At 44.7% G+C, this 19,360-nt stretch overlaps 1 protein-coding gene across 1 annotated transcript in view; it reads right to left on the bottom strand.

Moving 5' to 3' along the window:
* The window catches only part of LOC138638933 (zinc finger protein 665-like), a 63,179-nt gene that overhangs the window by 34,250 nt on the left and 9,569 nt on the right, over positions 1-19,360 (bottom strand). Inside the window, exon 3 of the mRNA XM_069728688.1 lies at positions 14,409-14,582. Coding sequence (XP_069584789.1) covers positions 14,409-14,582 — 174 coding nt within the window. The remainder of the gene's footprint in view (positions 1-14,408; positions 14,583-19,360) is intronic.

Raw genomic sequence — 19,360 nt, 5'->3', positions numbered from 1 at the left:
GACAGCTGGCATGGAGTAACGATCTGAGAGGAGTTAAATAGAGCAGCCAACCAAAGGATAAACCACATCACCTGTGTAAGGAACCTCAGAAGCAGCAGCTTCACTCATAGCCACCAGAGGGAGCCCATAGACAGAACTCGCCGAAGTACCATTCACGACCACAGGAGGGAGTTCGACAACAGAATTCACAACACATCACATCCCTGTCATGGCTGCTCAATCTCCAGACCTGAACCCCACTGAAAACCTCTGGAATGTAATCAGGAGGATGATGGATAGTCACAAAACATCAAACACAGGAGAACGGCTGACATTATTGTACCAGGAGCCGTGTGAGAGACTGGTGGAAAGCTGCCGAGACGCAGGAAAGCCGGGATTAACAATCATGGTTATTCCACACAATATTGATTTCTGAACTCTTCCTGAGGTAAAACATTAGTATTGTGGTTTCTAAATAATTATGAACTTTTTTTTTTTTGCATTATTTGAGGTCTGCAAGCAATGCATTTTTTTGTTATTTGTGAACATTTATCATTTTCAGAAAATACAACATTTATTGCTTGGAACTTTGGAGACATGTTGAAGATTTTGCAGTGGTCTCTTAATTTTTGCCAGTGCTGTACATTTATTGGAAAAATAATAATTTTTTTATTTTGGGATTTAAAAAAAAAAAAAAAATTTCACACACACACATATTTTTTTTAAAACTTTTTTACATGGTCCCAGGATGGGACATTACTATATTACATCAGATTGCTGATCTGACAGGCAGTGAAGGAGGCTTCTGGCTGCAGAGGTGCTGAACTTGGGAGCGTGGTGGAGGCTGCAGAGGTGCTGAACGTAGGAGCATGGTGGAGGCTGCTGGCTGCAGAGGTGCTGAACGTAGGAGCATGGTGGATGCTGCTGGCTGCAGAGGTGCTGAACGTAGGAGCATGGTGGATGCTGCTGGCTGCAGAGGTGCTCAACTTCGGACCGTGGTGGAGGCTGCTGGCTGCAGAGGTGCTAAACGTGGGAGCATGGTGGAGGCTGCAGAGGTGCTGAACATGGGAGCATGGTGGATGCTGCTGGCTGCAGAGGTGCTGAATTTGGGAGCTTGGTGGATCTGTGAACTGGAGGCAGTGGTGAAGGATAGTTCAGTGCTGTGGGAGTTGTAAAGTATATGGTCGGCTACTGGTAATATCCTCTGGCCTGTGAATTGTAGCTTTGGGACTGCTGCTGCAATGCGTGGCTGTAAGCAGCCTGGCAGGCCCGCATGACATTGAGCTGGAATTGAGGCATAAGGTTTTCTGACACTTCCCGCTCTATTGAAGAAAAAAAATGTTGCGCCAGTCTCTCAAGGTCGAATTCCAGGTGGTCAAGGCGTTTGTTGACATCCTGCAGAAGTGTGTTCACATAGTTGAACCCACTCTTTTGTCTGTCACCAAGCACCTTAATCCCCTCCTGGAAGACCGAGCTTAAGTGCCTAAACTCAGGCATGAGTGACCTCTCCCAGGCCCTCTGCCGCTGATAAGACCCAACAAAAGCAGCGGCAGAGGGCTGGGAGAAAGGAAAACCTGATGGACCGGCGGCTGCCTGTTCCCCAGCCTGTGAGGCCTGACAGGTTGCTACATCGCTGGTGGATGATTGGGACTGCATCTGTCCGGTGGCTGGTCGATGAGGGGCGCTTCAAAAGACGATGATCCAGGTTGTGTTGTGCTGCACCAGGTTCTGTGGTGAAAATAAAACAAAAACATTAGTAAAAAAACAAAACAAAAAAAAGGTTAAATAATAGTCAGACAACACAAACGATACTCATGTCCGCGTAGCAAGCGCAGGTGTCAGGAAAGCAAGGTTACGTGGTATTTGCATTTTATTATTATCCTTCGAGCAGCACCACTTTTAACCTGGTTCTCCTGTCTCATGTCCTTGCTGAAGCGATCCTTCATCCTTCATAAAAATATAAGGAGGAAAAAAAAGGAAAAAAAAAAATTGTAAAACAATGCACCTCTACATTTACAGTTCACTGGTGTGTCACATTGCAATACTTACCATAATCATTTCTGGTACGTGGCGTGGCACGGTCCCGATCATGCAACAGCGATCTGGCCACTTCTTCCCACACTCGCTCTTGCATAAGGTTAAGGAGTTGCTCATTTTCAATGTCCTGATTGGCTTCTTCCAGTTTTGGAACCTATAGATCCAATAAAACAAAATAATTTAAGAAAAAAAGAAAAAAAAATTCAATTACATCTCTGATGAAAAGAATACTTACACCCCGTCTTTCCTCCTGATACACATGAGCCCGACGACCCTGGGAAGAATCATTTCCACTCGACTGCTCCTGCTCGTCATCACTGAAAGGTACCTGCAAAGAAATGACATGATGTAACACAGACATAGGATTTCCAGTCAATACATAGCAATCAGTACAGCAAATGTGATTACCTAATCGGTGTCATGTCCACCATGGGAAGCCGTCCGTTCTTCACTTCAGGAACAGGTTGAAGAGCAGGTAGCAGTCAAGTGAAACACTACAGAAAAAAAAGATAAGAAATAAACTTGTTGGAGCCAAACACAATGCAGCCAAAAAAAAAAAAAGGAAACCAAAACTTACATTACAGGCAGCAGTCCAACAGCACAGCAGTCAGCACAGGACAGACGGCAGCGCCAGGACAGACGGCAGCGCCAGGACAGACGGCAGCGCCAGGACAGACGGCAGCGCCAGGACAGACGGCAGCGCCAGGACAGACGGCAGCTCCCGGACAGACGGCAGCGCCAGGACAGACGGCAGCGCCAGGACAGACGGCAGCGCCAGGACAGACGGCAGCGCCAGGTGTTATGCAGGCAATCCAGTGACACAGTGTGCCAGCAATCAGAGCACATACAGTGATCTGACAATAACCCAAAAACAATAGAACGAGCTCTGAGACGTGGAATCTCTGTAGACTGCAAACCTGAACCTATCCTAAACACAACTAAAGGTGGCTGTGGATTGCGCCTGACACTACCTAGGCAACTCGGCACAACCAGAGAAACTGACTAGCCTGAAGATAGAAAATTAAGCCTGGCTTGCCTCAGAGAAATACCCCAAAGGAAAAGGCAGCCCCCCACATATGACTGTTAGCAAGATGAAAAGACAAACGTAGGGATGAAATAGATTCAGCAAAGTGAGGCCCGATATTCTAGATAGAACGAGGATAGCAAAGAGAACTTTGCAGTCTACAAAAAACCCTAAAGCAAAAAACCACGCTAAGGGGGCAAAAAGACCCACCGTGCCGAACTAACGGCACGGCGGTACACCCTTTGCGTCTCAGAGCTTCCAGCAAAACGAATGGACAAGCTGGACAGAAAAAGTAGCAACAAAAAACAAATCAGCACTTATCTAAGCAGAGCAGCAGGCCACAGGAAAGATCCAGAAGCTCAGATCCAACACTGGAACATTGACAAGGAGCAAGGAAGACAGAATCAGGCGGAGTTAAATAAAGCAGCCAACGAGCTCACCAGAACACCTGAGGGAGGAAGCTCAGAAGCTGCAGTACCACTTGTGACCACAGGAGTGAATTCAGCCACAGAATTCACAACAGTACCCCCCCCTTGAGGAGGGGTCACCGAACCCTCACCAGAGCCCCCAGGCCGACCAGGATGAGCCACATGAAAGGCACGAACAAGATCTGGAGCATGGACATCAGAGGCAAAAACCCAGGAATTATCTTCCTGAGCATAACCCTTCCATTTAACCAGATACTGGAGTTTCCGTCTAGAAACACGAGAATCCAAAATTTTCTCCACAATATACTCCAATTCCCCCTCCACCAAAACCGGGGCAGGAGGCTCAACAGATGGAACCATAGGTGCCACGTATCTCCGCAACAACGACCTATGGAATACATTATGTATGGAAAAGGAGTCTGGGAGGGTTAGACGAAAAGACACAGGATTGAGAACCTCAGAAATCCTATACGGACCAATAAAACGAGGTTTAAATTTAGGAGAGGAAACCTTCATAGGAATATGACGAGAAGATAACCAAACCAGATCCCCAACACGAAGTCGGGGACCCACACGGCGTCTGCGATTAGCGAAAAGTTGAGCCTTCTCCTGGGACAAGGTCAAATTGTCCACTACCTGAGTCCAGATCTGCTGCAACCTGTCCACCACAGAATCCACACCAGGACAGTCCGAAGACTCAACCTGTCCTGAAGAGAAACGAGGATGGAACCCAGAATTGCAGAAAAATGGAGAGACCAAGGTAGCCGACCTGGCCCGATTATTAAGGGCGAACACAGCCAAAGGCAAAAAGGACACCCAATCATCCTGGTCTGCAGAAACAAAACATCTCAGATATGTTTCCAAGGTCAATGCCCATCCTACCACAAAAGGCTCGCCAAAACCTTGAAACAAACTGGGAACCTCTGTCAGAAACAATATTCTCAGGAATGCCATGCAAACGAACCACATGCTGGAAAAACAAAGGCACCAAATCAGAGGAGGAAGGCAATTTAACCAAGGGCACCAGATGGACCATTTTAGAAAAGCGATCACAGACCACCCAAATGACTGACATCTTTTGAGAAGCGGGAAGGTCAGAAATGAAATGAAATGAAAACCAGGGATTCAAGCTTCAGAAGGCTAATTTGCATATTCCAGGTGCCTTCTGGGAGAAGCAAAGTCTCCCTAAGCTAGAAGATCGTTGGGTACAGCCGGGACCAGCTGCTTCGAAAGCATCACCAAACCAGGGATTCAAGCTTCAGGAGGCTAATTTGCATATTCCAGGTGCCTTCTGGGAGAAGCGAAGTCTCCCTAAGCTAGAAGATCGTTGGGTACAGCCGGGACCAGATGCTTCGAAAGCATCACCAAACCGCGCGCCTTACGGCGCGCAAATTTTTGCCTGTAGGACATTATTGCAAGAGAGCTTGGCTGAGTAGATTACACAAGAAGGAAAACACACAGCAAGTCAGCAGGATCTAGGAGCAACATGGCAGATGTGACAACCTACATGGTGAGCTGCAGCATGTGCTACATGTTCACAGATCGACCAGAAGAAGAATCCAATTTCACCTGTCAGAAGTGTAGACTAGTGGCCCTTTTAGAAGAAAAGGTGCGGGGTCTGGAAGAAAGAATAGCAACTTTGAAACTCATCAAAGAGAATGAAGACTTTCTAGACAGAACAGAAGCATCTCTACTGGTCACAGAAGGTGCAAAAAGTGTCAGAGAACCTCCAAAAGCAGATGAGTGGAAGCATGTGACCAAAAGAAGCAAGAAGACCATGGAGAAATCACCAACCACACAACTGAAGAACCGATATCAAATCTTTGTAGAGGATGAAGATGGCACACCTAAGAATGAAGCAATACCAGCAAGCAAAAAAGAAAAGGGCACACAGCAACAAGTGACAGCAAAAAGTACAGCCAAGAAGCAACGAAGAGTGGTGGTGGTGGGAGACTCACTACTGAGAGGCACCGAAGCAGCCATCTGCAGACCGGACATAACTGCAAGAGAAGTATGCTGCCTTCCAGGTGCGATGATCAAGGATGTGACCGATAGGATACCAAAGCTCTTCAGCTCCAAGGACGTCCACCCATTTCTTCTGATACATGTTGGCACCAATGACACGGCAAGGAAGGACCTACCGACAATCTGCAAGGACTTTGAAGAGTTGGGGAAGAAAGTAAAGGAACTGGATGCACAGGTAGTTTTTTCTTCTATCCTTCCAGTAGACGGGCATGGCACCAGGAGATGGAATAGGATCCTTGATGCAAACAACTGGCTAAGACGATGGTGCAGACAACAAGGATTTGGATTCCTGGACCACGGTGTGAATTACTGGTACGATGGACTCCTCGCCAGAGACGGACTACACCTCAACAAACCTGGGAAACACACATTCGCCAGAAGACTCGCTACACTCATCAGGAGGGCGTTAAACTAGAAGAAGAGGGGACGGGAAGAAAAACATTAGACTCAAACAAAGAAGATCCAGGAAAACATACTCAGAAGGGAGGTAAGAACATTTCTAAAACAATCCACAGTGAGGAGATTGGAACAAAACAAAATCCTCTAAACTGCATGCTCGCAAACGCCAGAAGCCTGACAAACAAGATGGAAGAACTAGAAGCAGAAATATCTACAGGTAACTTTGACATAGTGGGAATAACCGAGACATGGTTAGATGAAAGCTATGACTGGGCAGTTAACTTACAGGGTTACAGTCTGTTTAGAAAGGATCGTAAAAATCGGAGAGGAGGAGGGGTTTGTCTCTATGTAAAGTCTTGTCTAAAGTCCACTTTAAGGGAGGATATTAGCGAAGGGAATGAGGATGTCGAGTCCATATGGGTTGAAATTCATGGAGGGAAAAATGGTAACAAAATTCTCATTGGGGTCTGTTACAAACCCCCAAATATAACAGAAACCATGGAAAGTCTACTTCTAAAGCAGATAGATGAAGCTGCAACCCATAATGAGGTCCTGGTTATGGGGGACTTTAACTACCCGGATATTAACTGGGAAACAGAAACCTGTGAAACCCATAAAGGCAACAGGTTTCTGCTAATAAGCAAGAAAAATTATCTTTCACAATTGGTGCAGAATCCAACCAGAGGAGCAGCACTTTTAGACCTAATACTATCTAATAGACCTGACAGAATAACAAATCTGCAGGTGGTTGGGCATTTAGGAAATAGCGACCACAATATTGTACAGTTTCACCTGTCTTTCACTAGGGGGACTTGTCAGGGAGTCACAAAAACATTGAACTTTAGGAAGGCAAAGTTTGAACAGCTTAGAGATGCCCTTAATCTGGTAGACTGGGACAATATCCTCAGAAATGAGAATACAGATAATAAATGGGAAATGTTTAAGAACATCCTAAATAGGCAGTGTAAGCGGTTTATACCTTGTGGGAATAAAAGGACTAGAAATAGGAAAAACCCAATGTGGCTAAACAAAGAAGTAAGACAGGCAATTAACAGTAAAAAGAAAGCATTTGCACTACTAAAGCAGGATGGCACCATTGAAGCTCTAAAAAACTATAGGGAGAAAAATACTTTATCTAAAAAACTAATTAAAGCTGCCAAAAAGGAAACAGAGAAGCACATTGCTAAGGAGAGTAAAACTAATCCCAAACTGTTCTTCAACTATATCAATAGTAAAAGAATAAAAACTGAAAATGTAGGCCCCTTAAAAAATAGTGAGGAAAGAATGGTTGTAGATGACGAGGAAAAAGCTAACATATTAAACACCTTCTTCTCCACGGTATTCACGGTGGAAAATGAAATGCTAGGTGAAATCCCAAGAAACAATGAAAACCCTATATTAAGGGTCACCAATCTAACCCAAGAAGAGGTGCGAAACCGGCTAAATAAGATTAAAATAGATAAATCTCCGGGTTCGGATGGCATACACCCACGAGTACTAAGAGAACTAAGTAATGTAATAGATAAACCATTATTTCTTATTTTTAGTGACTCTATAGCGACAGGGTCTGTTCCGCAGGACTGGCGCATAGCAAATGTGGTGCCAATATTCAAAAAGGGCTCTAAAAGTGAACCTGGAAATTATAGGCCAGTAAGTCTAACCTCTATTGTTGGTAAAATATTTGAAGGGTTTATGAGGGATGTTATTCTGGATTATCTCAATGAGAATAACTGTTTAACTCCATATCAGTATGGGTTTATGAGAAATCGCTCCTGTCAAACCAATCTAATCAGTTTTTATGAAGAGGTAAGCTATAGACTGGACCACGGTGAGTCATTGGACGTGGTATATCTCGATTTTTCCAAAGCGTTTGATACCGTGCCGCACAAGAGGTTGGTACACAAAATGAGAATGCTTGGTCTGGGGGAAAATGTGTGTAAATGGGTTAGTAACTGGCTTAGTGATAGAAAGCAGAGGGTGGTTATAAATGGTATAGTCTCTAACTGGGTCGCTGTGACCAGTGGGGTACCGCAGGGGTCAGTATTGGGACCTGTTCTCTTCAACATATTCATTAATGATCTGGTAGAAGGTTTACACAGTAAAATATCAATATTTGCAGATGATACAAAACTATGTAAAGCAGTTAATACAAGAGAAGATAGTATTCTGCTACAGATGGATCTGGATAAGTTGGAAACTTGGGCTGAAAGGTGGCAGATGAGGTTTAACAATGATAAATGTAAGGTTATACACATGGGAAGAGGGAATCAATATCACCATTACACACTGAACGGGAAACCACTGGGTAAATCTGACAGGGAGAAGGACTTGGGGATCCTAGTTAATGATAAACTTACCTGGAGCAGCCAGTGCCAGGCAGCAGCTGCCAAGGCAAACAGGATCATGGGGTGCATTAAAAGAGGTCTGGATACACATGATGAGAGCATTATACTGCCTCTGTACAAATCCCTAGTTAGACCGCACATGGAGTACGGTGTCCAGTTTTGGGCACCGGTGCTCAGGAAGGATATAATGGAACTAGAGAGAGTACAAAGGAGGGCAACAAAATTAATAAAGGGGATGGGAGAACTACAATACCCAGATAGATTAGCGAAATTAGGATTATTTAGTCTAGAAAAAAGACGACTGAGGGGCGATCTAATAACCATGTATAAGTATATAAGGGGACAATACAAATATCTCGCTGAGGATCTGTTTATACCAAGGAAGGTGACGGGCACAAGGGGGCATTCTTTGCGTCTGGAGGAGAGAAGGTTTTTCCACCAACATAGAAGAGGATTCTTTACTGTTAGGGCAGTGAGAATCTGGAATTGCTTGCCTGAGGAGGTGGTGATGGCGAACTCAGTCGAGGGGTTCAAGAGAGGCCTGGATGTCTTCCTGGAGCAGAACAATATTGTATCATACAATTATTAGGTTCTGTAGAAGGACGTAGATCTGGGTATTTATTATGATGGAATATAGGCTGAACTGGATGGACAAATGTCTTTTTTCGGCCTTACTAACTATGTAACTATATGTAACTATGAAATCCATCGAAATATGTGTCCAAGGCCTCTTTGGGACCGGCAAGGGCAAAAGCAACCCACTGGCACGTGAACAGCAGGGCTTAGCCCTAGCACAAATCCCACAGGACTGCACAAAAGTACGCACATCCCGTGACAGAGATGGCCACCAGAAGGATCTAGCCACTAACTCTCTGGTACCAAAGATTCCAGGATGACCAGCCAACACCGAACAATGAAGTTCCGAGATAACTTTATTAGTCCACCTATCAGGGACGAACAGTTTCTCCGCCGGACAACGATCAGGTTTATTCGCCTGAAATTTTTGCAGCACCCGCCGCAAATCAGGGGAGATGGCAGACACAATGACTCCCTCCTTGCCTGATTCTCACCAGATTATACGCACCACGAAGATCTATCTTAGTGAACCAACTAGCCCCCTTAATCCGAGCAAACAAGTCAGATAACAATGGCAAGGGATACTGAAATTTAACAGTGATCTTATTAAGAAGGCGGTAATCAATACACGGTCTCAGCGAACCATCCTTCTTGGCTACAAAAAAGAACCCTGCTCCCAGTGGTGATGACGATGGGCGAATATGTCCCTTCTCCAGGGATTCCTTCACATAACTGCGCATAGCGGCGTGTTCAGGCACGGATAAATTAAATAATCGACCTTTAGGGAATTTACTACCAGGAATCAAATTGATAGCACAATCACAATCCCTATGCGGAGGTAGGGCATCAGACTTGGGCTCTTCAAATACATCCTGATAATCAGACAAGAACTCTGGGACCTCAGAAGGAGTGGATGACGAAATAGACAAAAATGGAACATCACCATGTACCCCCCGACAACCCCAGCTGGATACCGACATAGAGTTCCAATCCAATACAGGATTATGGGTTTGCAGCCATGGCAACCCCAACACGACCACATCATGCAAATTATGTAGCACCAGAAAGCGAATAACTTCCTGATGTGCAGGAGCCATGCACATGGTCAGCTGGGCCCAGTACTGAGGTTTATTCTTGGCCAAAGGTGTAGCATCAATTCCTCTCAACGGAATAGGACACCGCAAAGGCTCCAAGAAAAACCCACAACGTTTAGCATAATCCAAATCCATCAGATTCAGGGCAGCGCCTGAATCCACAAACGCCATGACAGAATACGATGACAAAGAGCATATCAGGGTAATGGACAGAAGGAATTTGGACTGTACAGTACCAATGACGGCAGACCTAGCGAACCGCTTAGTGCGCTTAGGACAATCAGAAATAGCATGAGTGGAATCACCACAGTAGAAACACAGCCCATTCAGACGTCTGTATTCTTGCCGTTCAACTCTGGTCATAGTCCTATCGCACTGCATAGGCTCAGGTTTAATCTCAGACAATACCGCCAAATGGTGCACAGATTTACGCTCGCGCAAGCGTCGACCGATCTGAATGGCCAAAGACATAGACTCCTTCAAACCAGCAGGCATAGGAAAACCCACCATGACATCCTTAAGAGCCTCAGAGAGACCCTTTCTGAACAAAGCTGCCAGCGCAGATTCATTCCACAGAGTGAGTACTGACCACTTCCTAAATTTCTGACAATATACTTCTATATCATCCTGACCCTGGCACAAAGCCAGCAAATTTTTCTCAGCCTGATCCACTGAATTAGGCTCATCGTAAAGTAATCCGAGCGCCAGGAATAACGCATTGACATTACTCAATGCAGGGTCTCCTGGCGCAAGAGAAAATGCCCAGTCCTGACGGTCGCCGCGCAAAAAAGAAATAATAATCAAAACCTGTTGAATAGGATTACCAGCAGAATGAGGTTTCAAGGCCAGAAATAGCTTACAATTATTTTTGAAATTAAGAAACTTAGTTCTATCACCAAAAAACAAATCAGGAATAGGAATTCTTGGTTCTAACATAGATTTCTGATCAATAGTATCTTGAATCCTTTGTACATTTGTAACGAGATTATCCATTGAAGAGCACAGACCCTGAATATCCATGTCCACACCTGTGTCCTGAAACACCCAAATGTCTAGGGAAAAAAAAAAAACCTGAACACAGAGCTGAGAGAAAAAAAAAAAAATGATGTCAGAACTTCCTTTTTCCCTCTATTGAGAATCATTAGGTAGGCTCCTTGTACTGTTATGCAGGCAATCCAGTGACACAGTGTGCCAGCAATCAGAGCACACACAGTGATCTGACAACAACCTAAAAACAATAGAACGAGCTCTGAGACGTGGAATCTCTGTAGACTGCAAACCTGAACCTATCCTAAACACAACTAAAGGTGGCTGTGGATTGTGCCTGACACTACCTAGGCAACTCGGCACAACCAGGGAAACTGACTAGCCTGAAGATAGAAAATTAAGCCTGGCTTGCCTCAGAGAAATACCCCAAAGGAAAAGGCAGCCCCCCCACATATAATGACTGTTAGCAAGATGAAAAGACAAACGTAGGGATGAAATAGATTCAGCAAAGTGAGGCCCGATATTCTAGATAGAGCGAGGATAGCAAAGAGAACTTTGCAGTCTACAAAAAAACCCTAAAGCAAAAAACCACGCAAAGGGGGCAAAAAGACCCACCGTGCCGAACTAACGGCACGGCGGTACACCCTTTGCGTCTCAGAGCTACCAGCAAAACGAATGGACAAGCTGGACAGAAAAAGTAGCAACAAAAAACAAAGCAGCACTTATCTAAGCAGAGCAGCAGGCCACAGGAAAGATCCAGAAGCTCAGATCCAACACAAACATTGACAAGGAGCAAGGAAGACAGAATCAGGCGGAGTTAAATAACAAAGCAGCCAACGAGCTCACCAAAACACCTGAGGGAGGAAGCTCAGAAGCTGCAGTACCACTTGTGACCACAGGAGTGAATTCAGCCACAGAATTCACAACAGCCAGGACAGACGGCAGCTCCAGGAGAGACGGCAGCACCAATACAGACGGCAGCACCAGGACAGACGGCAGCACCAGGACAGACGGCAGCTCCAGGACAGACGGCAGCACCAGGACAGACGGCAGCTCCAGGACAGACGGCAGCTCCAGGACAGACGGCAGCTCCAGGACAGACGGCAGCTCCAGGACAGACGGCAGCGCCAGGAGAGACGGCAGCACCAGGAGACAACCAGTCTAAACGGAACAGAAAAAAATAATAGTACAAAGTACAGACAGCAGTGAGAGCCATTTTCATAGCTCCTATACTTACATGCAGAGTGTTGAGAGTAATGGACGACCTGTCGGCCCTTTTACACATCAGTGATTTTGCAGCTGGTAACATACTGTAGTTTCCTGGACAGGAATAGTGTGAACTACGCATTACGTATCGAACGCATGTCCCTGCGTAACAATGCGTTCCCATAGACAGTAATGCATTTTTTTAACGCAATCATCCACAATCGATGTTGCAATTTTTTTAGGCGTCAAATATTGCACAATATTGCGTTCGCTGCATCCTGCCGCACATTGAGAAAAGATGCACGTGTACGCAAAAGCATGAGAATGCATGCAAACCATGTCCTTGAGTACACCATGTTAAATATTTGTACACAGACGCAAATGTGAAAGCAGCCTGACATGTATTTGTTCCAGCAGGTGCGCTAATTGTCTGCATGTTTTCCATTGGCTGATGAGCCACATGTGATGTACAGCCAATAGTATGTAATAACGGTCCGCCTGCAGCGATCTAGACCGGCAGTACGGCTCTCTAGCGGAAACGCGCAGGTTTAGCGTGTGACATGAGGCTGCGGTAATCTTCAGACCATCAGTAAATGTGACGTCTTAATTCTTACCCTGCTTCATCGCTGGACCATCCTTCCTTCTTATGTGACTTTTCTCATTTTCTGCTCACAGAGCTGTATGGCGGCTTGTATTTTGCGGAACATGATGACGTTTTCAGAGAAACCATTTTTATTTACATTTGTCTTTTTTATTGCGTTTTATGCCTCTTTTTGTTCGGCGGTATGATGAAAGAACCAAGTTTTTTACCGGGTGTTTTATTTTTTTTTACGGTGCTCACTGACGGGGTTAACTAGTGTGCTGTTTTGTCGGTCGGGCCGCTCCATTTTTCAATACTTCTTTACTTGGTCCCACTATGGGACTTGCACGTGTAGCGGTCTGATCGCTGCTATAATGTAGTGCAATGCTTTGTAACTGTTACTGCTGCACTGACACAAGCCTCTTATCCTCTCCGCATGGTCTAATAGGCGCGCCGTAGCCTGGATGTCGTCAGGACAACCTCGGGTCACCATGGCAATGATCAGGTCGTCACGATTGCCTTCTAAATACTGCGATCGATATCGACTACAGCATTTAGGGGGTTAAAATACCAGGGGCGGTGCGGCCAGCGGTAGTGAGGTCCGGGTGTCTGCTATCATGTTAGCTGAACTCCCGGCAGCGATCGCACAACTTCTGTGCCCAGGCGATCGCCAGGACGTATCTGCACCTCATCGATCGGGAACTTCTTCCCTTCCGTGACGTATAGATACATCAAATGACAGGAAGAGGTTAATTAAAGGGATTGAACAAAAATCTTCTGTGAAACGTTTAGAAATTGCAGACATTTTTCTATAAAGCTTTCACATTTCAAGGGCTCAATAGTAATTGGACAAATTAACTTTCCCATAAATAAAATGTCCATTTTCAATACTTTGCAGAGATTCCTTTGCAGTAATACCGGCCTGAGGTCTGGAGGCCATCACCATCGCTGAGACTTCAGTTGTCGCTTGTTTGTGGCTCCTTCTCCCTTCAGTTTAGTCTTCAGCCTGTGAAATGCGGCTTGTTGGGGCTGAGATCTGGTGATGTCTCGGCCATTGCACTTCTTTGCTTTCGCAGGATGCTTTGGGTAGACTCAGATACCGAGACATCATCTTTATGGAGAGTGTTCCTTACTTGGGTGGATGCTGTGAAGGCTTCTGTGATCATCCACCACTGTTGTCTTCTGTGGATATCCAGGTCTTTTTGAGTAACCGAGCTCCCCAGTGCGTTCTTTTTGCAGAATGTACAAACTGTTCTGCTATCTCTCTTTTGGATTTCTTTTTTCAGCCTAATGAAGATCTGCTTCACTTCCATTGAGAGCTCCTTTAACCACATTTTGTGGGTTCACAGCAACAGCTTCCAAATGCAAATGCCACACCAGAAATCAGCCCCAGACCTTTTACCTGCATAATTTATGATGAATTAATGAGGGAATATCCCATGCAGCCCATTAAAGATCTTTTAAGATAACTGTCCAATTACTTTTGGTCCTTTGAAAAAGAGGGAACTACATATCAAAGAGCTGTAATTCCTAAACCCTTCCTACAATTAGGATGGGAATTCCTTCAAACTAAAGCTGAGAGTCGGCACTGTTGTCCCAGATTATATAACTACTGTATCTTGTAAAGGTCAAAACTTGTGTCATTGTCCAAATAATTCTGGACCTAACTGTATACTATCACTACCCAGAATCCCCCATTGTATTACTTTAGAATTTCCCAGCAGTCACCTCTCCAGTCAGCAGCAATGTGATCTCGTTGGTGAGATCTAGGATCTTCTTCTCAGGCATCGGGGAGTGTGGGGCTTCTGTGATGGGGCTCTCACTCCTGCTCCCTCTTCCGGATACATGGAGATGGATGATGGGAGTCACACAGTCACCTGATGTCTTCTCTATGGTGTAATCCTGTATATGGAGAGATGCTGATGAATATTACACATAAGGAAACATAAGAACATGACATTTTATGTGTCGTCTCTGCAGCTGCCCGTCCATCTCAGCAGGAGAGCGCATGTGGCACTGACTACCTGGATTACTCCCTGCTGTTTGGGAGGTCCGAGGACCCTGGTAGTTGGAGATCGAGAGTCAATGAATAAAGAAAAGAAAAAAGTAGGGCCACAATAACGGTGATCACCACATAGTAAATAGATAATTAAGTTCTATTGAGTGCAACAAAAAAAAAACGCAAGAACACCACACTTAAAAACATTTAAAAAGTTAGACACGTGACTAAACAAGTACAGTATTACCCGTAAAGAGGTAGTCCCCACAACACAGTGATACTAGTAATAAGGAGCAGTGTAGGTCAGATATACAGGATACAAACAGCACACCACACCAAAAAATTGGAGCGGTGTCAGGACACAGTCTTTATTCATTGTTATTGTCTGGGCCCTGGGTTGGTCCCCATCATTATTGTTTTGTGGTGCCCTCCACCCGTTTGTTATATTGATGCCTTTAGGTGGTTGATTTTTGTCTCCACCTTCTCTGGAGTGTTGGCACGTAGGTTTCATTTACATTTTAGTTACGGATTTGGCTGCCAGAGAGGCAGTGTGGTTGAATCTGGCGCAGGGGATTGTTGATGAGCCTCAGGGCGGTACGAGTAGTGATATCAATACGGATGCTGGTTTTCAGACTGTATCAAGAGAGGTTACTGGCTTCCATAAGTCAATTTCAAAATGATGGTGGAATATAAAAAGCCTGGAGGAATATAAGAAATGTGGTTTGGTTCCCAGAGTTTTAAGGGTACAAATCTTCCCTGCCTGGGAAGCAGAGGGTCCTTTTCAAAAAACATGGGAAAGTGGTTTGCTGAAGTGCTCCACGATCATTATGGACATGTTGATACAGCATGATAGGGGTTTATTAGTGGTCATCAAGGATAAAATTAAATCTTGTGAATTGAAGCTGAATTCCTTTGATAAAAAGAACCTGGTAGAACCTTTCCAAGAACAACTGAAAACCCCAATTGATCAATTTGAAAAATAAATTACTGGGAGGAAAAAAAAAAAAAAACACAAATTCAAGCGAGACCAGATGGATTTTAAAAATGGACGGGCCTATAGATGGATTCATAAAGGCAACAGGAGGCCCATGGGGTCTGAAAGCACCTCCATCAGGGACATTTCTACATCACATGAACTACAGTCTAGAGATTTTTTATCTTTGGAGCCGAGAAGGCGCAACAGGAGGGGTTTACAAAAAAATAGACACCACAAAAAAAAAAAAAAAAAACCAAGACATACAGGAATTGGTCCCCCAATTACAAGAGGGACACCAGATCGAATCAGAGACGTTAATGTCTGTTACCCCTTCTACTGCCTCACATGAGATGGGTAGGTTACAAATCATGAATTTGTCTTCTTACGTTTTGTCTGAGCTTGAGATTTCTGTCCTTGAACGCGGTCTACCTTTCTGTCCGATGAATACATTAGGCAAATTTACACTGATCAAAGATTTGTTTTGTAGGCAACTTATGTTTAAATGATTATACCATTAGCCTTCTGTTATTGACAGCCTTCCATATGATGAGAGACATGTGCTTAGGGACCTTGTGGCATTGCTGGAGGAAGGGGAGACTGGTTAACCGAAAAGACTTTTTGGAGTAAATTGCCATCTCAAGCTACGCCAGCTTTTTCTCAGTTCCCTGTGGTACAAATCTTTTCTGATACAGTTTCTAGGGAAATTCAACTGCTGAAACTAGACCATATTGGGAATGGGAACATGAGTAAATTAGAATGTGCAGCTATCTCAAAACTTAGCACTAGTGATGAATTTATCATCAGGGAAGCAGATAAGGGTGGCAATATTGTTATCTGGCCAGTTGACCTTTATACCAAGGAAGCCAAACACCAATTGAAAAACCCCATCTGTTATCAGATTCTACCCTCAGATCCCACCATGCTCTTCAAAAGTAAATTGGACGATCTACCGTCTATGCCTAAAATCATTAAAAAACAAGAAAAAGATTTTTTGTCCAACCATCATCCGAAATCACCTACCTTTTACGGGCTCCCCAAAGTGCAAAAGTCAGTGCAGGAACAGCCAGGTAAGCCTATCATTTCGGGGATTGGGGTTTACTCAAATGACCTTGTATTTATCTTGATTTTTTCCTTCAGCCATTGGTTTCCTCTTTGGGCTAATTTGTGAGGGATTCTTCACATCTTATACAACAGCTTCAAGATTTGGTACTTCCACCCCATACTCTAACGGTAACTCTTGATGTAGAATCTCTTTATACCAGTATTCCACATAACTTTGGCCTACAGGTGGTGTCCTACTTTCTTGACTTGCAGACCTCTGGGGAAAGGGGACATGATTCCTTAATTTTGGACCTCCTACATTTTCTATTGGACAAGAATTATTTTGTTTTCGATCGGGTCTATTATAGGCAGGTATCCGGCACTGCGATGGGCGCACGTTGTGCGCCCTTGTCAGCAAATTTGTTTTTAGGGTGGTGGGAACTTCTAGAGGTGTATTGTCTGGATGTGTTTTCTCAGCACATTATCAAGTGGTTCAGCTACATTGATGACATTCTATTTTTCTGGATAGGCACCGTGGAAGAATGTCAAGCATTCATTGGACAATTGAATGCTAATTCTCTTAACATCTGTTTAACGGCACACTGGTCCTTCACGATGGTCGAATTCCTGGATTTGAGACTTTATTTCAGGGACTGTTGGGTATATTCCACTTTGTATAGTAAACCTACGGCTACCAACAGCCTTCTTCATTACTCAAGTTTCCATCCTCTACATGTGAAAAATGGCATTCCCAAGGGACAATTCTTTACATTGAAGAGGAATTGCAGCACTCAGGGTGAATTTTTGATTCAAGGATCTCACACAAAGGTTCAAGAATAGAGGATATCCAAAAAAGGTAATTTCGACGGGGAGATCCGAAATAAAATCCATAGAGATATGTGTCCAAGGCCTCTTCGGGACCGGCAAGGGCAAAAGCAACCCACTGGCACGAGAACAGCAGGGCTTAGCCCGAGCACAAATCCCACAGGACTGCACGAAAGAACGCACATCCCGCGACAGAGACGGCCACCAAATCTCTGGTACCAAAGATTCCAGGATGACCAGCCAACACCGAACAATGAACCTCAGAGATAACTTTATTCGTCCACCTATCAGGGACAAACAGTTTCTCCGCTGGGCAACGGTCAGGTCTATTAGCCTGAAATTTTTGCAGCACCCACCGCAAATCAGGGGAGTTGGCAGAAAAAATTACCCCCTCTTTGAGAACACCTGCCGGCTCAGGCAAACCCGGAGAGTCGGGCACAAAACTCCTAGACAGGGCATCCGCCTTCACATTTTTAGAGCCCGGAAGGTACGAAACCACAAAGTCAAAACGGGAGAAAAACAGCGACCAACGAGCCTGTCTAGGATTCAACCGTTTGGCAGACTCAAGATAAGTCAAGTTCTTATGATCAGTCAAGACCACCACGCGATGCTTAGCTCCTTCAAGCCAATGACGCCACTCCTCGAATGCCCACTTCATGGCTAGCAACTCTCGATTGCCAACATCATAATTTCGCTCAGCAGGCGAAAATTTCCTGGAAAAGAAGGCGCATGGTTTCATCAACGAGCAATCAGAACTTCTCTGCGACAAAACAGCCCCTGCTCCAATTTCAGAAGCATCAACCTCGACCTGGAACGGAAGCGAAACATCTGGTTGGCACAACACAGGGGCAGAAGAAAAACGACGCTTCAACTCTTGAAAAGCTTCCACAGCAGCAGAAGACCAATTGACCACATCAGCACCTTTCTTGGTTAAATCAGTCAACGGTTTAGCAATACTAGAAAAATTATTGATGAAGCGACGATAAAAATTAGCAAAGCCCAGGAACTTCTGCAGACTCAGAGATGTTGGCTGAGTCCAATCATAAATGGCCTGAACTTTAACAGGGTCCATCTCGATAGTAGAAGGAGAAAAAAAATGAACCCCAAAAATGAAACCTTCTGAACACCAAAGAGACACTTTGACCCCTTCACAAACAAAGAATTAGCACGCAGGACCTGGAACACCATTCTGACCTGCTTCACATGAGACTCCCAATCATCCGAGAAGACCAAAATATCATCCAAGTATACAATCAGGAATTTATCCAGGTACTCTCGGAAGATGTCATGCATAAAGGACTGAAACACTGATGGAGCATTAGAAAGCCCGAATGGCATAACCAGGTACTCAAAATGGCCTTCGGGCGTATTAAATGCTGTTTTCCATTCATCGCCCCGTTTAATACGCACAAGATTATATGCACCACAAAGATCTATCTTGGTGAACCAACTAGCCCCCTTAATCCGAGCAAACAAATCAGACAGCAGCGGCAAGGGGTACTGAAATTTGACCGTAATTTTATTTAGAAGGCGGTAATCAATACAAGGTCTCAGCGAACCATCCTTCTTGGCCACAAAAAAGAACCCCGCTCCCAATGGCGACGATGACGGGCGAATATGACCCTTCTCCAAAGACTCCTTCACGTAACTCCGCATAGCGGCGTGCTCAGGTACAGATAAATTAAACAGTCGACCCTTAGGAAACTTACTACCAGGAATCAAATCGATAGCACAGTCACAATCCCTATGCGGAGGTAGGGCACTGGACTTGGGCTCATCGAATACATCCCGGTAATCAGACAAGAACTCTGGGACCTCAGAAGGGGTGGATGACGAAAT

This window comes from Ranitomeya imitator, chromosome 5, assembly GCF_032444005.1.
Source record: "Ranitomeya imitator isolate aRanImi1 chromosome 5, aRanImi1.pri, whole genome shotgun sequence".
Taxonomy (NCBI): domain Eukaryota; kingdom Metazoa; phylum Chordata; class Amphibia; order Anura; family Dendrobatidae; genus Ranitomeya; species Ranitomeya imitator.
The sequence above is the reverse complement of the archived record's forward strand: the minus strand, read 5'-3'. Positions and strand labels throughout refer to the sequence as shown.